The sequence below is a fragment of the Mobula hypostoma genome, chromosome 7, assembly GCF_963921235.1.
Source record: "Mobula hypostoma chromosome 7, sMobHyp1.1, whole genome shotgun sequence".
Lineage (NCBI taxonomy): Eukaryota > Metazoa > Chordata > Chondrichthyes > Myliobatiformes > Myliobatidae > Mobula > Mobula hypostoma.
The window spans coordinates 169,032,300-169,057,914 of NC_086103.1; the positions used below are offsets into that span (position 1 = coordinate 169,032,300).

General features: G+C 41.8%; 1 protein-coding gene across 1 annotated transcript; it reads right to left on the reverse strand.

The window, feature by feature from the left end:
* Window positions 1–25,601, reverse strand: gtpbp6 (GTP binding protein 6 (putative)). Its single transcript, XM_063054546.1, has 11 exons — window positions 25,402–25,601; window positions 24,571–25,152; window positions 20,387–20,524; window positions 19,881–19,951; window positions 14,538–14,668; window positions 13,591–13,661; window positions 11,462–11,620; window positions 6,469–6,677; window positions 5,356–5,504; window positions 4,448–4,600; window positions 1–138 (listed from the first exon to the last, which is right to left on the reverse strand). The coding sequence occupies exons 2-11, from the start codon at window positions 25,019–25,021 to the stop codon at window positions 15–17; spliced, it is 1,656 nt and encodes a 551-aa protein (XP_062910616.1). The 5' UTR covers window positions 25,022–25,152; window positions 25,402–25,601; the 3' UTR covers window positions 1–14.
* Between the last annotated feature and the right edge of the window lie 14 nt (window positions 25,602–25,615).

A 25,615-nucleotide genomic window follows, 5' to 3' on the forward strand; every position in this document is an offset into this window, starting at 1 on the left:
CACTTAAATTTTCTTCAATGTTGAAACAGCTTCCTGTATTTCCCATACGCAGAGTGACTGATGATAACAGTCACGTTGGCCAAACCATCTTCTGGCAAAACATCCACTTCTTGCACAGTGGCTTCCTTATACAACCAGCTGAAAAGATGAAAAGCAACAGTGTTATAAGTCTGCATCTTTATCTGGACATTTCCATCCAGTAATCCATTAGAAACCACTCCTTGTCCTCCCGAACAGACCCGCATTATTTCTGCAATACAACTTAAAAATGTTCACAGACAGGCTATAACTTCAGTCATAGAACACTACTGCGCAGAAACATGCCCTTCAGTTCATCTGGTCCATGCCAACCCACTAATTTGCCTCGTCCCATCAATCTGCACCCGGACTATAGTCCTTCATACCCCTCCCATCCTGTCCAAATTTCCCTTAAATGCTGAAATCAACCCTGAATCCACCACTTGCCCTGGCAGCTTGTTCCACACTCTCATCACCGTCTGAGTGAAAAAGTTACTCCTCATGTTCCCTTTAAACATTCATGCCTCTCATTCTAGTCTCACCCAACCTCAAGTGGAAAAATCCTGCTTGCATTTACCCTCTCTATACCCCTCGTAATTTTGTATGCCTCTATCAAATCTTCTCTCAATCCTCATGTTCTAGGGAATAAAGTTCTAACCTATTCAACCTTGCCCTAACATTCAGGTTTTTAAGTCCCGGCAACATCCTTGCAAATTTTCTCTACACTTTTTCAATCTTATTTACATTTTTCCTGAAGGTAGATGACCAAAACTGCACACAATACACCAAATTAGGCCTCACTGATGTCTTATACAGCTTCTACATAACATCCCAGCTCCTGCATTACGAACGCCAATTTCCCAAGGACTCTTTACAACCCTACCTACCTGTGACACCACTTTCACAGGTAGGTAGATTTATTATGGATCTGTATTGCCAAATCCCTTTGTTCTACCACACCCTTTGCCCTACTGCTCACTGTGCAAGACCTACCCTAGTTGGTCTTCACAAAGTGTGTCTCTTTATATTTGTCTGCATTATATTCCATCTGCCATTTTTCAGCCCACTTTTTTCCAGCTGGTCTAGATCCTGTTGCAAGCCTTGATAAGTTTTCCTTGCTGTTCACTACACCTCAATCCTGGTGTCATCCACTAATCCAGTTTACCATGTTATTACCCAGATCGTTTATAATAAAGATGACAAGTAACAGTGAACCCAGCACCGATCTCCGCAGCATACCACTAGTCACAAGCCTCCGGTGACAGAGGCTACCGTCTACAACCACTCTCCAGCTTCTTCTGCAAAACTAATGTTTAATCCAATTTACTACCTCATCCTGAATGCCAAGCGACTGAACCTTCTTGACCAACCTTCCATGCAGGACCTTGACAAAGCCCTGCTAAAGTCCATGCAGACAACATCCACTGCCTTGCCTTCATCAACTTTCCTGTTAAATTCCTTGAAAAAAATCTTCAAATGGTTTGTCATGACTTACTATGCACAAAGCCATGTTGACTATCCCTAATCAGTATCTGTCTATCCAAATGCTGATATGATGTCAGGGTCACAGGCCTATAATTTCCCAGTTTATTCTTAAAGGCTTTCTTAAACAATGGAACAATATTAGAAGAAGAAGAAAGCCCTCAACTCCAAGTGGAGTCATCGGGACGCCGTCATGACGGCGTTTTTTTAGCAGGCTTTCTTATTTTTACGAGGCTGAGTTGCTAGCTCGACACTCAACCCAGCACGGATAGAAAGCGTGCAAGGGAGCTGGCTGGATTTGAACTTGGGAGCCTTCGCTCCGAAGTCCGGCGCTGATGCTACTACGCCACCAGCCGGCTAATGGAACAATATTAGCTATCCTCCAATTCTCCGGCATCTCATAAGTGGCTAAGGGTGTTTTAAATATATGTTAGGGCCCTTGCAATTTCTGCACTGGCCTCCCACAGGATTTAAGGGAACATATTATCAGGCCCTGGGTATTTATCCACCCCAATTTGCCTCAAGACAGCAAACACCACCTCCTTTCTAATCTGTATGGGGTGCATGACCTTGCAGCTGCATTGCCTCACACCTATAGATCAAAAATCCATTTAAGATCTCCCATCTCCGTCAGCTCCACACAATGATGGGAAGGGCTTTACCCATGATGGACTGGGTTACCATTTTTTGTAGGATTTTCCGTTCAAAGGCATTGTTGTTTTCACACCAGGCTGTGATGGAGGCAGTCAATATACTCTCCGCCAGACATCTATAGAGGTTTGTCAGAGTTTTAGATGATATACCAAATCTTCACAAACTCCTAAGAGGTGCTGCTGTGCTTTCTACATAATTGCACATACTTACTGGGCCCAGAATCGGTCCTCTGAAATGATAACACCGAAGAATGAGGACTGGCTTGTGGACTTCCTGAAGCAAATCATCAGCTCCTTGGTCTTGCTGACATTGAGGAAGAGGTTGTTGTTCTAGCACCACTTAGCCAGATTTTCATTCTCCCTTCTATATGCTGATTGATCATCACCTTGATTTAGGCCAACGACAGTGGTATCGTCAGCAAATTTAAACATGACATTGGAGCTGTGCTTAGCCACAGTCACAGTGTAAAGTGAGTAGAGCAGGGGGCGAAACACACAGCCTTGTGGTGCACCTGTGCTGATGGAGATTGTGGAGGAGATACTGTTCCCAATCTGAACTGACTGGGGTCTGCAAGTGAGGAAATCGAGAGTCCAGTTGCACAAAGAGGTATTAAAGCTTACTGATTAGTTCTGAGGGTAATGTCAAGCTGTAGTCGATAAGGAGCATCCTGACGTACGCACCTTTGCTGTCCAGGTGTTCCAGGGTTGAGTGAAGAGCCAGTGAAATGGCATCTGCTGCTGACCTATTGCTCCAGCAGGCAAATTAGAGTGGATCCAAGTCGTTTCTCAGGCAGCAGTTGAAATGTTTCATCACCAACTTCTCAAAGCACTTCATCACTGTGGATACAAGTGCTTTGACAATAGTTATTGAGGCAGGTTACACATTCTTCTTTGGCACCGGTATAATTGAAGCCTTACTGAAGCAGGTAGGTACCTCAGACTGCCGAAGCGAGAGGCTACAAACCTCAGTGATTCAACAATCTTCCTATTTCTGGCCTCATTAGCAGGTGCAAACCTGAGATCACTCCTTTAACTGAGCACCTAACACACTTCGCGGGACCTGGTCACCCGTCCTACCCATGTCATTGGTAGAGGTGGACCATGCCCTCTGGCTGCTTACCCTCCCACTTTAAGAATGCTGTGGACTCAATCCAAGGTGTCCCTGACCCTCGCACCCGGGAGACAACAAAGCATCCAGGAGTTCGCTCTCATCCACAGAACCTCCTTTCTGTTCCCCTATCCAACAAATCCCCGATCACTAAGGCTCGTCTCTTCTCCGCCCTTTTCTTCAGAGTGCGAGAGAGCTGACCAGCATGGCTTTCTTCTGTTAGGTCATCGTCCCCAAACAGGATCCAGTGGTGTACCTTTTGTTGAGGGGAACAGCCTCAAGGTTACTCTGCATTGGCTGCCTATCCCCTTTCACCCTCCTGATGGTCACCTGTGTCCTACCTGTGTAACCACCTCCCTCTATGTCCTACCTGATCAACCCCATAGCCTCCAAAATGATCTGGAGATCATCCAGTTCCAGCTCCAGCTCCCGACCATGGTCTGTTAGAAGCTGCAGCTGGAAGCACTCCTTGCAGATGTAGTTGTCAAGGACATTGGAAGTCTCTCTGCCTTCCCACATCCTGCAAGAGGAACACTTCAGTATTCTGTCTGGCATCCCCACTGCTCGAAATGTGCAATAAGAAAAATAAAATTATGGAAAAAAAACTTTGTTGTACTTACAGCCTATGCCTCTCCTTGGGGAAGCCTCAATGAGCCAAAGCCTCAACTCCCTACTCTAACACTGGCCCACTCAACCTAAATTCATTTTATTGGTCCTTGCCAAGTGCCTACTTACGTGTAATCCAATATCTCCTTGAGGACTGTGGTGTGCAAAATGTGCTGACTGCCCCCACTCAGTCCTTTTAAACTCCTTCTATGTAATTTGGTGTCTCCTTGGGACTGTGGTGCATGAAATGTGTCCTGCACCTTGGATGTAACTAGCACCCTGTATATCCTGTCTTTCAACCCTTCAGCCTCCCGAATGATCTGGAGTTCATCCAGTTCCAGCTCCAACTCCTGAACATGATCTGTTAGATGCCGCAGAAGCTTCACCTTCAGTCACTTGTATTAAGTACACACAATGATAGTATGGCACTTAGATGCATACTTTAAATATTCGGTTCCATTGAATTCTGTTACCATATTCTGCATTTAATACAAGTTACTGAGATTGAGTTTCCGCTCTGTTAACTTCTACTACAAAAAGAATTCAGACCTGTTCAAAAGACATGTGATTTAATTTTTACCTCAGTTGAGGTCCAGCCAAATTTACTTTGATGGTGAGGATCAACTTTCCTGTTGCTTGCAAAACTGCCTCCTCAATTTTCCCTTTCAGTTCATCTATACCGAGTCCATGAAGAGCTGAAACTGCAACAGCGTTTGGATCTGTATGTTGATAGCTTAAGATGAAAGCAAAAGAATTATCTTACAGAGTCTGAGAGGAAGCATGATTAATTGGATAATGTTAAACTTAAATAAGAAATCTCTGCGACATCAATAAAGTCAAAAGTCCTCTTTATTAAGACTTATTGTCATTTCAACAGAAACTTTAAAAAGCACTACTCACAAAATATTGCTCCCTGTGGGAATGGGGGAATGGAAAGAAATGAAGAGAATACGATAGGAAAAAGGAAAAAATGAGATGGAGACATGCAAGAGTTAATCAAGTCTTGATGAGAAATAAAATTAAAAAAAACACTTTTATGACAGCATAGTACATCCTTTAATGAATGCATTCTTTGAACAAGGAGTGATTATTCCTTGGAGACTATGGAGGGTCAATCTGCAACTGCGTGTATGCCACACCCAGGATGAAAAAAAATACTTACGACAATGCAGGATTTATTTGGCCCATGACTTGATGGTCCAAATGGCATCTTTCCATGCCACTTGAATTTGTCTGTCTACCTGCACTGTACCTTTTCTGTAACTGCAACACTATATTCTGCAGTTTTTTTGTTTTTAACTACCTTGGGTATGACATGATCTGTCCAGACAGAAAACAAACAAAAGCTTTTCACTGTGTCTTGGTATGTGTGATATTAATAAATCAAGACAAACTATAAGAAACTATGAGAGAATATAAATAGTGAGAAATATGCCCTTTATACATTATATATGCTGATGGTATGCTCAACAACCACAATGTTCTTACCTGTCCACCAAATCAATTTTATTGTGGACCTCAATAATAGAATTTAGAAGTTGATTTGACAGCTGAAGATTCTTGAGAACATTCAACACATTCACCTTCTGGTTGGTGGTTTCAGGGTGACTTATGTCTCTAACATGAACTATAACATCCTGGATAGAGAGAAGAAAATATTTTTATAAAACTAAATTTTTATATTAAATTGCATTCATACATCATTGGAACAAAGGAAATTCATTTTTACTGTTTATCATTTATCCATGGCTCTGAATGGTTTTATTAGATTCCCTCTCAATATTTTTATTCTATTGAAAAATTCTCTCAAGTGAGTTTTCTATTACCATGAAGCTCTTTTTAGCATTGTTGAACTTTTGACATTTGTAAAGGGATGTAAAAGAAAGAAAGGTTAGGAAATCTTTACTCCAGATTAATATAGCTAGTTTAACGTTACCCACCTTGCATTACTTGCCTCGATTACGGCCAAAGCTGACTCCGCTCTTACTTGAGATGTTATAATTGCATTTCTAATGGGAGCTGCTCAGAAAAAAGCTCAGTTTCACTGCTGTTTTCGTTTGTTCATTATGTGCCATGTTGTATGACTTGGGCGATCGTGGTCTTTCCTTGACCATCATTGTTCTTGGCAAATTTTTCTACAGAAGTGGTTTACCATTGCCTTTTTCTGGGCAGTGCCTTTACAAGATGGGTGACCACAGCCATTATCAGTGGTCGCATAACCAGGACTTGTGATATGCACTACCTGCTCCCATGGCTTCATGTGACCTTGATCCGGGGGGTGGGGGGGTTGCTAAGCAGGTGGTACACCTTGTCCAAGGGTAACCTTCAGGCTAGCAGAGGGAAGGAGTGCCTTATCCCTCCTTTGGAAGAGATGTCCCTCCACCTCACCATCCACACCATTGTTTATCCATTTCTAACTCAGGCACCATGTCAACTTACCTGAAAGAAAGCCTGGGCTTTTCCTGCTGGTATGATTCAGCTCAAAATTAATTATTTGAGCTAAAACACAGAAAGTTACATTCCATGGTTCCTAACAATATCAGGTCTATGCACAGAAAAAACATGTGACAAAAACATTTACGTTTAGAACATCAAACTTACTGAATGCGCCACATCCTCCAGAGTCGCTGAAAAGGATCCAATTAAGTTGTGGGGAAGTTGAGAGAGAAATCCAATGGTATCAACATAAAGGATTGTCATGCGACTTGGAGTCAAGCCAGCATGAGTGGTAACGTCAAGTGTAGCAAATAGCTGATCTCTGGGGTGAAGTCGTAAGTCTCCAGTCAGACTTTTAATCAGGGTGGTTTTGCCTGTGTTGAAATGTGAAAGACACCAGGATTAAAACATATTCCATACCCAAGAAAACACGTTTGATTTATTTTTTCTAAGCCTGACAATGCTTTACAAAATCACCCATTAAAAACTCAATTATTGTTAGCTGTGCTAAAAAATTCCCAGTGTAATTAACAGTAGCCAAAATCAATGGACTCACATTCAAGAACTCTACAACTCTCAGTATTATTGTTCTCAGTATTATTTATTAACTTAGTTTTTTATTGTTTTCTTTTGCATTTGCATAGTTTGTCTTCTTTTTGGTTGTCTGTCAGTCTTTTTGTGTAGTTTTTCAATGATTCTATTGTATTTATTAATTACTGTGAATGCCTCCAAGAAAATATATCTCAGAGAAGTACATACTGACATATACGTACTTTAATGATAAATTTACTCTGAACACATCTTCATCTTGTTCTGAAACATGGACTGTTTATTTCCCTCGATAGATGCTGCCTGATTTGATGAGTTCCTCCAGCATTTTGTGTATGTTGCTCAAGATTTCCAGCAACTGCAAATCACTTGTGTTTCTAATTAACAATAATGCAGAACTTATAACATGTAAAATACCCAACTGTTTTTCACTTTGTTTAATGAAGTAGAACTAACATCCTCTATGGATGCACGCTGAATATTTGCAATGTGAGCATTAATGAAAATAATCTCTACTTTCATTTTAATTACTTAGAAGAGCTTTTTTTTAGATTATGAGAACATGCAGTCCTCTTTTATTGTCATTTAGTAATGCATGCATTAAGAAATGATACAATATTCCTCCGGTGTGATATTGCAGAAACACAGGACAGACCAAGACTGAAAAACTAACAAAAATCACATAATTATAGCATATAGTTACAACAGTGCAACAATATCATAACTTGAAGAACAGGCCATGGCACAGTAAAAAAGTTCAAAGTCTCTCGAAAGTCCCACATCTCACCCAGACGGGAGAAGGAAGAAAACTCTCCCTGCCATGCCCGACCACAGTCCGACTCTGAGTTGTCCGAAAACTTCAAGCTCTGATAGCCCTCCGACACCGAGTACCGAGCACCAATTCTGCCGAACGCTTCAAACTCAGCCTTGGTTGCCAGCAGTAGGCAAAGCCGGGGATTTTGGGGCCTTCCCTCCGGAGATTCTCGATCGCACAGTAGCAGCGGAAGTGAACCAGGCATTTCAGAAATTTCTCCAGATGTTCCTCTGCTTCTCACGTCTGTCTCCATCAAATCAGAGTTGTGCACGGCATCCTACTTACAAATACGATATCATTTCACCGGAGAGCTGTGCGCGCTGCGTCGCGCCATCTTCTCCTCCCGCCTTACTGTAGATACATAGGAGGCCATTTGGCCCAACAGATTCCTGCCTACTCAGTTTATAAGGATATGGCTTTCTTCATTCACAAATATTAACTAATATAAGTGTAATGCCCTGGTAAAGATTTTTAATGCTCTGCTGTAGGTATTTCATTTTAGCAGTTCTGTAAGAGCAGTCTTTACTGCTCTCAGCTTGTTTGGGTTTGGGTTGAGATAAGAAGTTTTGTCACTCAACTTAGGAATGTGGTGTCAGCCAATCAGGATGGTGGATTTGGGAGGAGGTCCTAGAGGACGCGGGCGGAGAAGTCTTGGTTGGTGAGCGCTGGAAGTAAACAGGGTGATAAAGTATGCTTTGTGCAGATGAATGGCTTCAAGAAGAACCAATTCTCCCGTGGGAGATCTGTTTGTTTGAGGTGGTTTTCGAGTGACATTTGGAAGGTGGTGTGTGTTTTCACACAGACCGAGGGTCCAGCGTGTGAGTGACAGACAAGTTCAAGATGAGCTCTAACTTAAGTGCACATTTGACTGTTTAAGGGTAATGGGCCCTTTTTGTTTTTTTCTTTCTTTCATTTACTGTTTGGTTAAATTAACATTCTTAAATATACTTTTAATTGTATGCAGTGTACGATCTGTTATTTCTTGCCAGGGGCAGTAACTCACACAGCATTCACACAAACCGGGGTTTGGGTGGGCAAGACATACCAACTGCACAGATTTTGCAGGACAAAAGTTGTATACACCCTAGATGTACAAAGTTGTGGAATCCAGTGGCTTTCAGTGAGGGACTCGAGTCAGTTTTCCAGAGACACCCAGCATAAGGGGGTTTCATAAGCAGTCAGAATCTGGATTAATATCACTGGCTCAGGTTGTGAAATTGGTTGTTATGTGGCAGCAATACACTGCAATATATCATAAAAATTGTAAGTTACAGTATATATATTAAACAAGTAGTGCAAGAACAGACATAAAAAAGTAGTGAGGTAGTGTTCAAGGGTTCAATGTCCATTCAGAAATCTGATGGCAGAGGGGAAGAAGCTGTCCTGAATCGTTGAGTGTGTGCCTTCAGGCTCCTGTACCTCCTCCCTAATGGCAGCAATAAGAGGGCATGCCCTAGGAGAGGGGTAGGCAACCTTAAGCACAAATGAATTTCTAGCATGTGTTATTCATTAATTTGAGGCAAAACATAACTAGATGTATTTAAATGGATAATTCCCATATTTCAAGTTTTTACGGCATTTATCTGGCCCACCGTCCACTCATTAATATGCGATTCGGCCCACAGAGGCAAAAAGGTTGCCGACCCCTGCCCTAGGCAATGAGGGTCCTTAATGTGGTGCTGCCTTTCTAAGCTATTGCTCCTTAAAGATGTCCCGCATGCTGGGGAGGCTAGTGCCCATGATGGAGCTGACTGAGTTTACAACTTTCTGCAGCTTATTTCAATCCTGTACAGTGGCCCCTCCATAACAGATGATGATGCAGCCAGTTAAATTGCTCTCCACGGTACATCTGTAGAAGTTTTTGAGCGTCTTTGGTGACACCTCCAAGAGGACCACAACCTTGTTGTGGTTTGGAGGCTTGTGTGCCTCAATGACCCAGACAGCTATGTTGGCTGGGGTCAGGGTTTTATGCTTTGGCTCTTGGTTCGGGTCACCCATGCCAAACAGGTCAAAGGGTAGAGGCCAGACTAAGAGTGGTCTACCGGTCCTCCAGGTTTGGCTGTTCAGCTCAGCGCCAATAACCCTGACTGGTAAAACAAAATTGTTATGGAAACAGCAATGAAGAATCCTTTTACATCTGAGTGCAATGGTATTCCTGAGTCTCCACCCGGGACTTGCATGACTGACATAGTCATAGTCATACTTTATTGATCCCGGGGGAAAGTGGTTTTTGTTACAGTTGCACCATAAATAATAAATAGTAATAGAGCCATAAATAGTTAAATAGTAATATGTTGGTTGTTCGTCCATCGTTGAGGTCGATGAGGAGCTCGACACCATTATGATGGTGTCAAGACTAGCGCGTGATTTGGATTTAAGTGAGGGACAGTTGTGCAGCGTCAGCCTCACTCTCTCTTCCTAATTCCCATCTGGATCCAGTGGCAAGACAGAGTCTAGAGGGCTGGAGATGGGACCAGGCGCAGTGGATGACCGGGACATCTTCTGTGTCTTGTCCTGCTCTACACGTTCCACGACGCTCGCAGAGACCGCCTTCTTGACCGTTGGACCTTCCACAGGTCTCGTCCACTCAATCCGCCGGAGTCTGTCTTCACATGCTGGGATAGACAACTCCCTATCTCACTGAGGGTTTGAGACCCGTCAGCTACCCTCACCTGGTTTAGCCAGCTTGTCGAAGCCGTTGCCCGGGGTGTGGCCGCTGTCGCATGCAAACAGCTACGGGGAGCCACAGGTGAGAGCTGAGTGCCAGGTGGGGACCAAAGGTGGACTAACCGCCCTGAAAAGGACGCGACATGTTCCCCCAAATTATGCCAGTAAATTATGAAATAAATCCAGGACCAGCCTATTGGCTCAGGATGTCTGACCCTCCAAGGGAGAAGTTGTAAAGTTTGATGGCCACAGGCAGAAATGACTTCCTATGACGCTCTGTGCTGCATCTTGGAGGAATGAGTCTCTGGCTGAATGTACTCCTGTGCCCACCCAGTACATTATGTAGTGGATGGGAGACATTGACCAAGATGGCATGCAACTTGGACAGCATCCTCTTTTCAGACACCACCGTGAGAGAGTCCAGTTCCATCCCCACAACATCACTGGCCTTATGAATAAGTTTGTTGATTCTGTTGGTGTCTGCTACCCTCAGCCCGCTGCCCCAGCACACAACAGCAAACATGATCGCACTGGCCACCACAGACTCGTAGAACATCCTCAGCATCATCCGGCAGATGTTAAAGGACCTCAGTCTCCTCAGGAAATAGAGACGGCTCTGACCCTTCTTGTAGACAGCCTCAGTGTTCTTTGACCAGTCCAGTTTATTGTCAATTCGTATCCCCAGGTATTTGTAATCCTCCACCATGTCCACACTGACCCCCTGGATGGAAACAGGGGTCACCGGTACCTTAGCTCTCCTCAGGTCTACCACCAGCTCCTTTTTCACATTAAGCTGCAGATAATTCTGCTCACACCATGTGAGCAGAAGTGTAAACTGACAGGAAGCTACTAATTTGATGAAGGAAACCCTGAACACCACCTGAGACGGAGACCTTCATTGCTGCCCCAAACGCCAGTGGCATAGTGAGCAGTAAGTAAATTTGGTGACATGCCAAATCCTCTCAAATTTCTAATGAAATATAGCGGCAGTCGTGCCTTATTTGTAACTGCATCAATATGTTGGGCCCAATGTTTACTTGCATAATTTTATTTTGTTTGAGTAAAGACCAGAGGAAAATATATCCCCTTAGAGTTCTACTGATTTTTTTAGCTGAATATAGAACTCACCACAATTCGTGTAGCCCATGACAGATATAACCGGGAACTCTCTGCGCTTTCGTTGCGCTCTCAACAGTTGCCGTTTTCGTCTTAGCTTCTCCAAGGCTGCTCTAATCTTCAGTTCCCTCTCCTTGAGCAGGCGTTGCTGAACCTCCATGAACGTCTCACCTGGAAAATGGTGACTGCATTAACTTGTATGAACCACAAGAACACAAGAAATAGAAGCAGAACATTATCTGGCCCCGAGTGCCTGCACCACCATTCAGTAACATCATGGCTGATCTTTTATACTGGCACCACCTCTCTGCAGTAACCACACTCTGCCTATACTGTTTGCTGTTTTCGTAAGGCAGCCAACATAATCAAAGACCCCTCCCACCCTGGATATTCTCTTTCCTCCCTCTCCTATTGGGCAGAAGATACAAAAATCTGAAAGAATACACCACCAGATCTAAGGTCAGCTTTTATCCCACTATTATTGGACTATATGAATGGACCCCTTTGTATTTTAAAATGGATTTTTAATCCCATAATCGACCTCTTCATGGTCTTATTGTTTGCCTGCACTGCACCCTCTCTATAACTGTAGCACTATATTCTGCATTCTGTTATTCCTGTTCCCTTGTACTAACTCAATGTACTGATGTAATGTGATGTGATGATTTGTATGGTTGGCCCTGGGAGGAACGCCGTTTCGTTTAGCTGCATACACGTGTATGGCTGAATGACAATTAAATTTGAACATGAACTTGGATGGCAAGCAAATCAAAGTTTGTCACTGTACCTCAGTACACAGGACAGCAATAAACCAATTTACTAATGGCGTAGTGGGTAATGCTGTTGCCTCGATTCCAGCAACTGGGTTTCACACACACTCAATGTTTCAGGAGCAGTTTCTTCCCCTCCACCATCAGATTTCTGAATGGACAATTACCACTACCTCAGTACTTTTTCTCTCTTTTTGCACTACTTAATCAATCTAATTTTTTTTAATGTAGCTTCTTATTGTAAGCTATAATTTTATTACTATGTATCACAATGTACTACTACCACAAAACAACAAATTTCACGACATATGCCGGTGATATTAGAGCCGATTCTGATTCTAGTGTTGGTTGTGTGGAGTTTGCAAGGTCTCTCTGGAAATGCATGGATTCCCCTGGGTGCCATGTTTCCTCTCACATTCCAAATATGAGCTGGCTAGCAAACTAATTAGTTGCTTCAAATTATCCCTGGTGTAGGTGGGTGGTAGGAATTGACTGGCGTGTGAATGAAAATAGGCTAGAGGGAAATATATGGGTGAGTTGGACAGGTAGGAATGCAGAGACTTGAAGGGTAAAATGGCTTCCTAATCTTGTTAAAAAATGAAAATATGACAATGGCATATCCTTTAATATCCTTAAATCAGAAAGATTTATTGATTTCTGCCTCAGTACTGTATATGTGGCATTTAAGATCTCTAGGGTCATAAATTCCACTGATTTATTACTGAAAATTTTCTTCTCATCTTGGTCTTGAATGTCTGGCCTGTTGTGAGGCTATGACCCTTGGTTCTCGATGTCCTAATGTGAGAAACAGTAAAATCAACATCTACCTGTAGGAACTCTGCATGTTGTAATATAGTCAACTCTCAATCTTCAAGAAAGTATAGGCTCAATTTGCTTAAACTCTCCAATAATGATAAAACTGTCGTCTCAGTAACCAATCTGGGGAACCTTTGCTGTATGTCCACTTTTACAAGTATATCCTTCTTTAGGTAGGAAACCAAGCTTTACTTATTAAAGATGCAGTCTTTCCAGGATACCGTATATTTGGAAGATGACCTCTTCACTCTTATTATCAAACTCTCTTTCAACAAACGCCAACACATAATTTTCCTTCCTATTACCTCAGATTGAGATTCATTTATTTAATCACATGTACACGGAAATATACAGTGAAATGTGTCATTTGCGTTAACAACCAGCACAATCTCAGGATAAGCTGGGGACAGCTTGCAAGTTTCACCATGTGCTGGTGTCACAGAGCATGCACACAATGTTCAACAGAGCAACACAGAACACACCAAGCAACAAAAACCAGGAGATAATTGGTAATTAACCTCACAGACAGAAGTCATGCAAGAGCTGAAATATTACCTGACCCCATGATATACCTGGATCCACCACCTTGTTGGTCTAAATGGGCCAATTCATTTCTCAACTGGGACCTGCCAAATAAAGGCAAAACAATGGAGACACACAGACTGGAGATGCAGGAATCCAGAGCAACCAACAATAGAACAATACAGCATAGAAACAGGACCTTTGGCCCATCTAGTCTGTGCCTAATGTGCTGGGTCAAACAGCATCTTGGGGTAGGGGGGTAAACTTGCTGATGTTTCAGGTTCAGACGCTGCATCAGGACCGTGATCTAAGATCATGATCTAAACATTGATAATTCCTTTCTCCCTACTGATACTATACAACTCACTATGTTCCTCTAGCAAAACTGTCTGTTGCTCCAGAAGAAATGAAATATTTAATTAAAAGCAGCAAAGTGGTTCTTATCAGAAGTGGCTAACATTAGTACAAAGACTAGACTTACTAATGTAAGGCTAGTATCCACAATAGAAGAATTTTGCAAAAATTTAAAAATTATATTTAAATAGAAAAAATAAATTAAATACTATTTCACTGCATAATTTAATTGTGTAACACCTCTTTTTACATGTGCAATTCTTTCTTCTTAAGTAGTCTACTAGGATTGAGCCTGACTGGCATCCACTCTTGTTACATGTGCTTTGAGATGGCAAATGAGGTGAATAAGGGAATTCAATGAAATGGAATGCTTTGTACTTTGTGAATAAATGTTGCATTGGGGTTTTCCCTGCAATGCACAGATAACCGAGAATTTTACAGAGGTTTGTACTTCCTTATCAGATATGACACCTGATAAGGTGTGATTTCCTTTGGGGGTGTGAGTGAAGAGTGAGGGGGGAGGGGGAGAGGATGATGGGTGAGGGGGTATAGAGGTAAGGTGGGAGTGTGTTAAGGGGGTGTGGGTTGATGGGAAAGGGAGAGAGATGGAGCAACACAACTCTTACCTCAGGTAAGGGATCTCAGCGAGAGCTATCTGCAGTTTGGCTTCTTTGGTACGAGCATTGCAATGGAAAATGTGAAGGACGATGGAATACCGGTCAAAAACTTTAACTCCCCAAGTAGACTCCAACTCTTTCTAAAATATACAGACATAAATATATTACCAATTCTCCTTCTCCAGAGAATAAATTGTACAATGAAATGATAAATAAGCATAATGCAGCAAATGATTTTCTTAAAAAAGTTCTGATGACTCTAGTTTAATATTGGAACAAAAATAATGAACAATATCAAAAGCAACCCTAAATCTATTGTCTAAAATTCTGACATGTCTGCAATTAAAACAAGAAAATATTTCTTCTTTGAATAGGTATATGATTAATTTTTATTTTCTATTCACAAAAATATAAAAGCATTGACACGAAACAAACATTAAGAAATCATATCATAATGAAAGAAAGAAAGATTAGCTTTATTTAAGACCATACGACATAGGATCAGAATTAGGCCATTCAGCCCATTGAGCCTGCTCTACTATTTCCTCATGGCTGATCCTGGATCCCATTCAACCCCATACACCTACCCTCTCACCATATCCTTTGATAGCCCGACCAACAGAAATCAATCAACTTCCACTTTAAATATACCCACAGACTTGGCCTCCACTGCAGTCTATGACAGAGCTTTCCACAGATACATCACTCTTTGCCTAAAAAAATTCCTCCTTATTTCTGTTCTAAAAGGTCACCCCTCAATTTGAGGTTGTGCTCTTAGTTCAGGATACCCCTGCCAGAGGAAACATCCTCTCCTACATCACAAGTATGTCAAAACATACATATTGTTGTGAGTCAATGACTAATACATTCTGATGTGTGATGGGTGCAGCCTGCAAATGTTACCATGTTTCTAGCACCAACATAGCATGAGCATAACTTACAATGCAAAAGTCTTATATAACTAGGGTGCCTAAGACTTTTGCAGAGTACTGTAGTAATTTTATGTACAGCTGCCCTGCTGCAAAAAAATCCAAATTTCCTGACACATGTGAGTGATGATAAACCTGATTCTGATATGGGTCTCTTTTGTGGACTGAGAGTGGGAAGGGGTCATGGAGAGGGGAATCACAGTTGGGAAAAGGGAGGGAGTGGGAAGCACCAGAGAGACATTCTGTAACAATTAATAAACTAATTGTTTGGAATCAAATTACCTTACCTGGTGTCTCAGGACTGGGTGTGTCTGTATTCCTTCCCTGCCACCTGTCCCACACACCCGCCCCTACCCCATGGTGCTCCACCCTTGCCATTCCCAACATCCTTTGTTCCCACCAGATTTACAAGGTTGTTCTCCACTCCACATTGACAAATATAGTAATGTGCAAAAGTCTTAGGAATCTATATATTGTCAACAGTTTTGGGCCCCTTATCTCAGAAAGGATGTGTTGTCATTGGAGAGAGTCCAGAGGAGGTTCAGGATTACTTTGGGAATGAAGGGGTTAACATATGAGGATTATTTGACAGCCTTGGGCCTGTACTCACTGGAATTTAGAAGAATGCCTGGGGATCTCAATGAAACCTAACAAGTGTTGAAAGGACTAGATAAGGTGGATATGGAGAGGATGTTTCCTCAGGTGGGGATAACCAGAATTAGAGGGCACAGCCTCAATGCTGATGGGTGACCTTTTAGAACAGAAGCAAGGAGGAATTTTTTTTAGCCAAAGAGTGGTGAATCTGTGGAACGTTCTGCTACAGACTGCGGTGGAGGCTATGTCAATGGGTAAATTCAAAGCGGAAGTTGATAGATTCCTGACTGGTCGGGGCATCAAGGAATATGGTGAGAGGGCAGTTGTATGGGGTTGAATGGGATCCGGGATCAGCCATGATGAAATAATGGAGAAGACTTGATGGGCCGAATGGCCTAATTCTGCTCCTATGTCTTATGGTCTTATACATGTGCCTAAGACTTTTGCATAGAACTGTACATTTTTGGAAGGTGGGAGGAAACTGGAACATTCAGAGGAATGCCACGTGGTAATGGGGAGAACGTACAAACTCCTTACAGACAGCAACGGAAATTGAACCTGATCTTACAGCATTATGCTAACCACTGAAAGTTTTTGCATGGCCTTCTACAAATGTAAGGTAGTACTGAACTGAATTGAATTAACTTTATTTGAATTGGATGCACTGCATGTTTTCTGGAATGAAATACTCCAATAAATCAATCATTTTTAAGATTTAAAGAAATTTATATCTTCCTTTACAAGTTTCTCTGGCAGGCTCCAGCTAACAATGAAGGGCTAACTGCAGGTCTTGTAGACTACTTTCCAATATGTTCACTGAATGTGATTTGGCTAGTGACAGCACTCTCAGTCTACTTGGCTTTTGGATACATCACAACTAGACCAGCTAATATACTCATTAAATGATCAGGAGCATTTGCTTTTCAGTGTCTGGGGATTACAGGATTGGGATCTGAGCAGGAAGCATAAATGATCTTAAATCCAACTAAGGCAATCTGGCTCAGTTACTATAGAAGAAAAGTCAGATCTATAACATTCTTACTTATTGAACTCCGTATCACACTTAGAAGACTGACAGAAATATTTCATATGTCATTAGAAACAGGAATGGTGCCTGAGGATTGGCGTATTGCTCTTGTGGTTCCATTGTTTAAAAAGAGTTCTAAGAGTAAACCTGGCAATTATCGGCCTGTGAGTTTGACATCAGTGGTGGGTAAATTGATGGAAGGAATTCTTAGAGATGGTATATATAATTTTCTGGATAGACAGGGTCTGATTAGGAACAGTCAACATGGATTTGTGTGTGGAAGGTCATGTTTGACAAATTTTACTGAATTTTTTGATGAGGTTACTAAGAAAGTTGACGAGGGTAAAATGGTGGATGTTGTCTATATGGACTTCAGTAAGGCCTTTGACGAGGTTCCACACGGAAGGTTAGTTAGGAAGGTTCAATCGTTAGGCATTAATATGGAAGTAGTAAAATAGATTCAGCAGTGGCTAGATGGGAGACGCCAGAGAGTAGTGGTGGATAACTGTGTGTCAGATTGGAGGACGGTGTGTAGCAGTGTGCCTCAAGGATCTGTACTGGGTCCAAACAACAAGAATTCTGCAGATGCTGGAAATTCAAGCAACACACATAAAGTTGCTGGTGAACGCAGCAGGCCAGGCAGCATCTCTAGGTAGAGGTGTAGTCGACGTTTCAGGTCGAGACCCTTCGTCAGGACTGGGTCCAATGTTGTTTGTAATATGTATTAATGATCTAGATGATGGGGTGGTAAATTGGATTAGTAAGTATGCAGATGATACTAAGATAGGTGGTGCTGTGGATGATGAGGTAGGTTTTCAAAACTTGCAGAGAGATTTAGGACAGTTAGAAGAGTGGGCTGAAAGATGGCAGATGGAATTTAATGCTGAAAAATGTGAGGTGCTACATTTTGGTGTAACTAACCAAAATAGGACATACATGGTAAATGGTAGGGCATTAAAGAATGCTTTAGAACAGAGGGATCTAGGAATAATGGTGCATAGTTCCCTGAAGATGGAATCTCATGTGGATAGGGTGGTGAAGAAAGCTTTTGGTTTGCTGGCCTTTATTAATCAGAGCATTGAGTATAGGAGTTGGGATGTAATGTTGCATTTGTATAAGGCATTGGTAAGGCCAAATCTGGAGTATAGTGTACAGTTCTGGTCACCGAATTATAGGAAGGATGTCAATAAAATTGAGAGAGCACAGAGGAGGTTTACTAAAATGTTGCCTGGGTTTCATCTCCTAAGTTACAGAGAAAGGTTGAACAAGTTAGGTCTTTATTCTTTGGAGCGTAGAAGGTTGAGGGGAGACTTGATAGAGGTGTTTCAAATTATGAGGGGGATTGACAGAGTTGACGTGGTTAGACTTTTTCCATTGAGAGTGGGGAAGATTCAAGCAAGAGGGCATGGGTTAAGAATTAGAGGACAAAAGTTTAGGGGTAACATGAGGGGGAACTTCTTTACTCAGAGAGTGGTAGCTGTGTGGAATGAGCTTCCAGCAGAAGTGGTTGAGGCAGGTTCTATGTTGTCGCTGAAAGTTAAATTGGATAGATATATGGACAGGAAAGGAATGGAGGGTTATGGGCTGAGTGCAGGTCGGTGGGAATAGGATAGGGTAAGAGCTCGGCACGGACTAGAAGGGCTGAGACGGCCTGTTTCGGTGCTGTAATTGTTATATGGTTATACTGAGAACAGAACAGATCCATACAGCACAGAAGGAGGCCCTTCAGCCCTCAAAGTTGTGCCAACCTAATTAAATTAGTAAGCTAATGCCCAACTAAACTAATCCCTTCTGCTGACACAATGTCATATTCCTCTCTTCCCAACACATTCATGTGCCTATCTAAGACACCTTTGACTACCTCTATTTTATTTTCTTCTGCCACTCGGGGAACCCACAGGGTCACAGGGAGAACGTGCAGATTACACACACACACACACACACACACACACACCCACCCACCCACCCACCCACAGCACTTGAGGTCAGGATTGAACTTGGGTCTCTGGAGCTTCAATATTATGTACCATTTTCTAACATACAACAGTTCTTCTGTGTGAGTATCACAGATCTGACATATTAAGCTCTTCACTCATGATACGCAAATTAACAGCCTCTGCTCGTGCAATAATACGAACAAAATTCTGTAAACTGTTACTGAGTAATAGGGATCATGGAGACTATACCTGTATATTCCAGGACAATTTAAGATCTGGACAAATGCATGGGCACACTACCATCATCAGTTTCCCCTCCCAGCTACACACCAACTTAATTACATGCTGGTCCTTCATTGGTACGGAGTCTAAATTCTGAAACACACTCCTCCTCAGCACCAAGGTGTACCAGAAGTATTGCAGTTGTTTTAGAAGTTTGGTACCCAGGCTCTTAAGGGCTATTAGATACTGACCTTAACAGAGATGAACAACAGTTTAAAGACACTTGAACAGGTACATGGATACGGAAGTTTTAGATCGGGGGCTCCCAACCTAGGGTCCATGGACCCCTTGGTTAAAGGTAGTGGTCCATGGCATAAAAAAGATTCAGAAACCTTGCTTTAGAGGGTTACGGGTTCAATGTTGGCAAATGGGACTAGCTTAGCCAGCATAGGCCAGTTAAGCCAAAGAGTCTATTTCTGTGCTGTATAACCCTGTGGCTCTAGATGTTCATATTCCTAAAAAGTAAATTTAAAAAAAACTTTTATCCTTGTGATTGTCCTAGTTCTTGCTGTCAACCATTTAACATGTAACACATCACGATCAATTATTTCTTAATGCATTCTGCTCATGTGAAGCTCTTTACCTCTGATGATGCAGACAGTCTTTCAACATTCATAAATACTGCAGTAATTTGTGGCATCTCTTTAATTATTTCTGTAAAACAATTGTACTTAACTTAAATTGCTTATAATTCCATTACAGGAGCAGCTACTCTTCAAAATCATTGTTAAGCAATTGTTTTCAGGTGTCTTGAGTTTATAAAATAAAAGCTGATAAAGATACAAGACTTTTACTACATCAAAGGATTGCCAAAGTAGCTTGATCAATATTATCGTGCAATACTATTGTACAATAACGACACCAACTTCCTCTTGTTCCAATAAGTTTCTTAAAGTTAAATGGCAAACTATAGCAACTTCATAAAACTAAGTTCTATTGGTTAGTATTGTTTTTAATGCACTGATAAAGTTCAATGAGACACTTGAGATATAAATGGTTAACTACCAGAAAAGGCAGTGTAAAGATATTAACTAGATATCAGTATCATTTTCAAAATATGATATTTAGACTCTTTAAAGAAGTTTTTACCTGTAAGAGTCTCAAAATTGCCTTTGCCAAAAATTAGTTTGTTATCTGGACTTTTTGTGGAAAGGATGAGTTTATCAACAACCTGCCAGTTGGGCAAAGTATTCACAAGAGCAACTGCTTCAGCCATTTGAAGTTCACCTTGTGAAAGAAGAAAGGAAGAATGAGATAATCTCAAATTAACAGTGCAACTAAAACAATGCACAATTGCATCTGGTCTGGAGTAGTTTAATCCTGCAACAAGGCACCAGAAGGCAGATGAAAAGAGCCTATTCATATAACAAAGTGAAAATAATTTCAAACCAATGCATATGCAAACAATTAACAAGAATGATAGAAGAAAAAAAAGTGTAAACCAAGAATATCTTAAGTCTTGAAATACAGAAGAACTGCACTGGGGAGATTGTGTAACAAGACTAAATTTCAACATTGAAGCAGCCTGTCAACACATTCAGATACAATGGACTAGAGCATAATTATTGAATGTTCTAGATAATTTGGTTTAAGAGTCTGAGAAAAGAATGCATGATAATACCTCTACTTTCTTAAAAGCTTGTTTACATTTAGCATGTCACCACATGCTTTAACAGGCCGAGATAAAACAGAACTAGAAAGTGATTGCACATGCAAGAACTATGATGACTATATTATAATTATGTCAGACATCCCACCTCTCCCGGAAGTTCCGGGAGTCTCCCGCATATTAATAGTGGCTCCCTGATGCCCGCAAATTATATACAATATCCCGCAAATCAATTTTTTTGAGCGCGAGAGACTGAGAGAGAGCGCAAGCGCGAGAGAGTGCACGCGAGAGAGAGAGAGAGCGCGCGCGCACGCGCCATGGCAGTGTACCAAAACAAGAAAATATAAAACTTACATCACCCCAGACTACCCTAAAGTGTACACCTGCCTAATAGGAGTCAAAATTAATGATAGTGTTGCTCGCTGCACTGTTTGCAACAGTGACTTTTCTATTGCCCATGGTGGGTTAAGACTGCAAAAGACATGTTGAGGTAAGTTTAACAGGTGTCATTCGTTCATTAGCATAGCTAACGTTATTTAAACTAGCTGGCTGGCTGCTAAGGAGCTACTCTACTGCAGACATCTCACCTCTCCCGGAAGTTCCGGGAGTCTCCCGCAAATTGGTGGTGCTACCTCCCTGAAATGAGTTTTTGCAGGGTGGGATGTCTGTTATGTTCCAACAAATCCAACAGAGAATTTAGGATGAACATCAGTACAAAGAGTTGCAAGAGTGTGGAACTCACAAACAGAAGGAGGTAACATGAAATTAATGAACTTTTATTGAGGCTAGATATGAAGGTTAGAGGATAAAAACGTTCAATGACACATGGTGTTGAAAAGATTCGATATGAGCAAATGAATTAGGGCAGGAAAATGTTACTCAAGTCACCTGAGCGTCATCATCATCATTATGTACTGTGTCGTATGACCTGGATATTCATGGTCTTTGACCATGATTGTTCTTGGCAAATTTTTCCACAGAAGTGGTTTGCTATTGCCTTCTTCTGGGCAGTGCCTTTACAAGATGGGTGACCCCAGCCATTATCAATACTCTTCAGAGATTGTCTGCCTGGCATCAGTGGTCGCATAACCAGGACTTGAGATGTGCACCAGCTGCTCGTACGACCATCCAACAACTGCTCACGTAACCCAGATCAGGGGCTAAGCAGGTGCTACACCTTGCCCAAGGGTGATCCGCAGGCTAGCAGAGGGAAGGAGACCTTACACCCCCCCTTGGTAGACACATATCTCTACCCCACTACCCACTATTTAGTAATAAATTCATGGCCGATCTGCTTGTAATCTCACCTCCATATTTCTGACTATCCACTACAACTTTTCATCCCCTATTTATTCAGAACCTATCACTGCCTTGAGAGTATCTGAAGGTTCTTTCTGCTGTGCTTTCAGGAAGAAGTTCCAAAGACTTACCATCACATGGAAGAATCAATTTCACCTCATGTCTGACACAGGTAACTCTTACTCTTACTCATAGTCCCTTGATTGTCCAACAAAAGGACACGTCTCTCTAAAGTCTAAAGTAAGGAGTTTGTACATTCTCACTGTGACTGCATAGGCTTCCTCACACAGTCCAAAGACATACCGGTAGTTAAGTTAATTGGTCATAGTAAATTGTCCTGTGATTTGGCTAGGATTAAATTGGGGGGAATACTCGGCAGTGTGGCTCGAAGGGTTGGAAGGGCCTATTCTGTGCTATACCTTTAGAATGAATGAACGAATGAATAAAGTTGCCCTCAGGACCAAGTTCCCTTTCACTCTTCCAAACTATTAGATATGTCTAACCTGTCCAATCTTTCCTCATTCCAGGTACTAGTTTAAAAAGACTTTTTTGAACTGCCAACACATTAACACATGAAAAAAGTGACCGATTTGTGCACAGAACACCATTACCAATCGTACCAATGCTCTATATAACTGAAGCATATCATCCCAACTTGTGTATTCAATTCCCCTGGTAATAAAGATTAAACATTTACTGCTTTTCTAATTACTGCACTAATCTTTTGCAAATTATTCACAAGGACACCCAGATCTCTCTACATCTCAGAGCACTGCAATTTCTTACCAGTTAGATAAAGTCTCACATAGGAGATTAGTGGGCAAAATTAGGGCACATGGTATTGGGGGCAGAGTACTGACATGGATTGAAAATTGGCTGGTTGACAGAAAACAAAGAGTAGTGATTAACGGCTCCCTTTCGGAATGGCAGATGGTGATCAGAGGGGTACCGCAGGGTTCAGTGCTGGGACCGCAGCTGTTTACAATATATATTAATGATTTAGATGAGGGAATTAAAAGTAACATTAGCAAATTTGCCGATGACACAAAGCAGGGTGGCAGTGTGAAATGTGAGGAGGATGTTATGAGAATGCAGGGTGACTTGGACAGGCTGGGTGAGTGGGCAGATGCAGTTTAATGTGGATAAATGTGAGGTTATCCACTTTGGTGGTAAGAACAGGAAGGCAGATTATTATCTAAATGGAGTCAAGTTAGGAAAAGGGGAAGTACAATGAGATCTAGGTGTTCTTGTACATCAGTCACTGAAAGCAAGCATGCAAGTACAGCAGGCAGTGAAGAAAGCTAATGGCATGCTGGCCTTCATAACAAGGGGAATTGAGTATAAGAGCAAAGAGGTCCTGAGACCACACCTGGAGTACTGTGTGCAGTTTTGGTCTCCAAATTTGAGGAAGGACATTCTTGCTATTGAGGGAGTGCAGCGTAGGTTCACAAGGTTAATTCCCGGGATGGCGAGACTGTCATACGTGGAAAGATTGGAGCAAATGGGCTTGTATATTGAATTTAGAAGGCTGAGAGGGGATCTTATTAAAACATATAAGATTATTAAGGGATTGGACACGCTGGAGGCAGGAAGCATGTTCCTGCTGATGGGTGAATCCAGAACCAAAGGCCACAGTTTAAGAATAAGGGGTAGGCCATCTAGAATGGAGTTGAGGAAAAACTTTTTCACCCAGAGAGTGGTGGATATGTGGAATGCTCTGCCCCAGAAGGCTGTGGAGGCCAAGTCTCTGGATGCTTTCAAGAAAGAGATGGATAGAGCTCTTAAAGATAACAGAATCAAAGGTTATGGGGATAAGGCAGGAACTGGATACTGATTATGGATGATCAGCCATGATCACAGTGAATGGCGGTGCTGGCTCAAAGGGCCGAATGGCCTACTCCTGCACCTATTGTCTATTGTCTATAATCTGAGCTAACGTTCATTTTCCTATCCAAGTGTATATTTCACATTTTCCCACATGGTATTCCATTTGCCGATCTTTTCCCACTCACTTAACTTGTACCTCTTGGTTGCCTCCATATGTCCTCTTCATCACTTGCTTTTCTCCCAGTGTTTGTGTTAACATCAAATTTAGTAACCATGCCATTAATACATCCATCCAAGTCATTTAACCAGATTGTAGAAAATTCTGGCCCTATGACCAATCTCAGTGGAATAATTCTCATTATATTTTGCCAGCGAGAAAAAGAGACATTTGTGCCTCATCTTTATTCCCCATTAGCCAGCCAATTTTCAATATGTGTTACTATGTTACAATTTTCCACTGCAAATTTAATGCAGCACCTTACCGAATACTAGTATACACCACTGAAACATATTTTATATTAGTTAATAACAAGTTTACCTGTTGTGAGTTGTTGTTTCTTTGCTCCCCACTTAACATTTGGATGAACAACAAATACTCTATGCCCTCCTTCAGAAGGAGCAAATATTTGTCCCTGAAGCAGTTCTTCATATTCACTCTCTTCTATTTCACAGTCCTGTTCCATTATCACCTCGTCATCTCCACCACCTTGCTTTTCACTTCTTGATTTCCTACTGCAAGTATCTTTTATGCTTTTAGAATTACCCTGACTTGTGGCAAAACACCTCGCAGAGTTCCATGATAAATTTCGAGGGCAGAGATTTTTCAATAAATTAATAGGGGCATTTTTGTTCATCAGAACCAGTTTTGGCTGGTAAAACAGTGAGTCTGATATCCTTCTAGCAGTTGGGGTTGAACACAATTTCAAAGAGTAGAGTCTGATCAGGAGATGTGGTAAAGGCATTTTCGATATATTCCTTAGTAATCCCATGGCTGCAAGAATCACTTGGACATCGAGGTTAACAGGCTGAAGTTTCCAAGACCACGTGCTGATGACATCTTTATGGTAGGTAATTGACCCTTAATTCTCCATAAACAGCTATGGCCAAGGTCAGTTTGGTGCTGCAATTAAATCGAAAACAGCAAAATAAATCTCAAGAGCCAAACCTAAACGCCAGGAAACTCGGCAGCTTTTGACAACCAGAAATTGCTCCTGGAACCTTCAGAGGAATAATCTCCGTCCCCAATTCTATTCTGTAGCATTTATTTCAATATATCTTTGTCACTCCCTGATCAGCCCACAAAAAAAAACCTTCAGCTGTCTGGCATGAACTAAATTTGTTTCCAAACATTTCAGAAACAGTCACCCACATTGGTTTGGCTACTCGGTGCTCTGGTTTCCTCGGCCGGAACGATTAAACTAGGACACCCAAACAGACCCGTGTGGCACATTATATGCGATTTTTTGAAGGGCAATCTTAAAGCATTTAGTTGTAACAGATAATTACAATGCTGCAAGTAAAACAAATTATTTTGGGTTGTAAGGAGGACCAAGCTGCCCGTGTGACCCCGTGCTGACCCATCG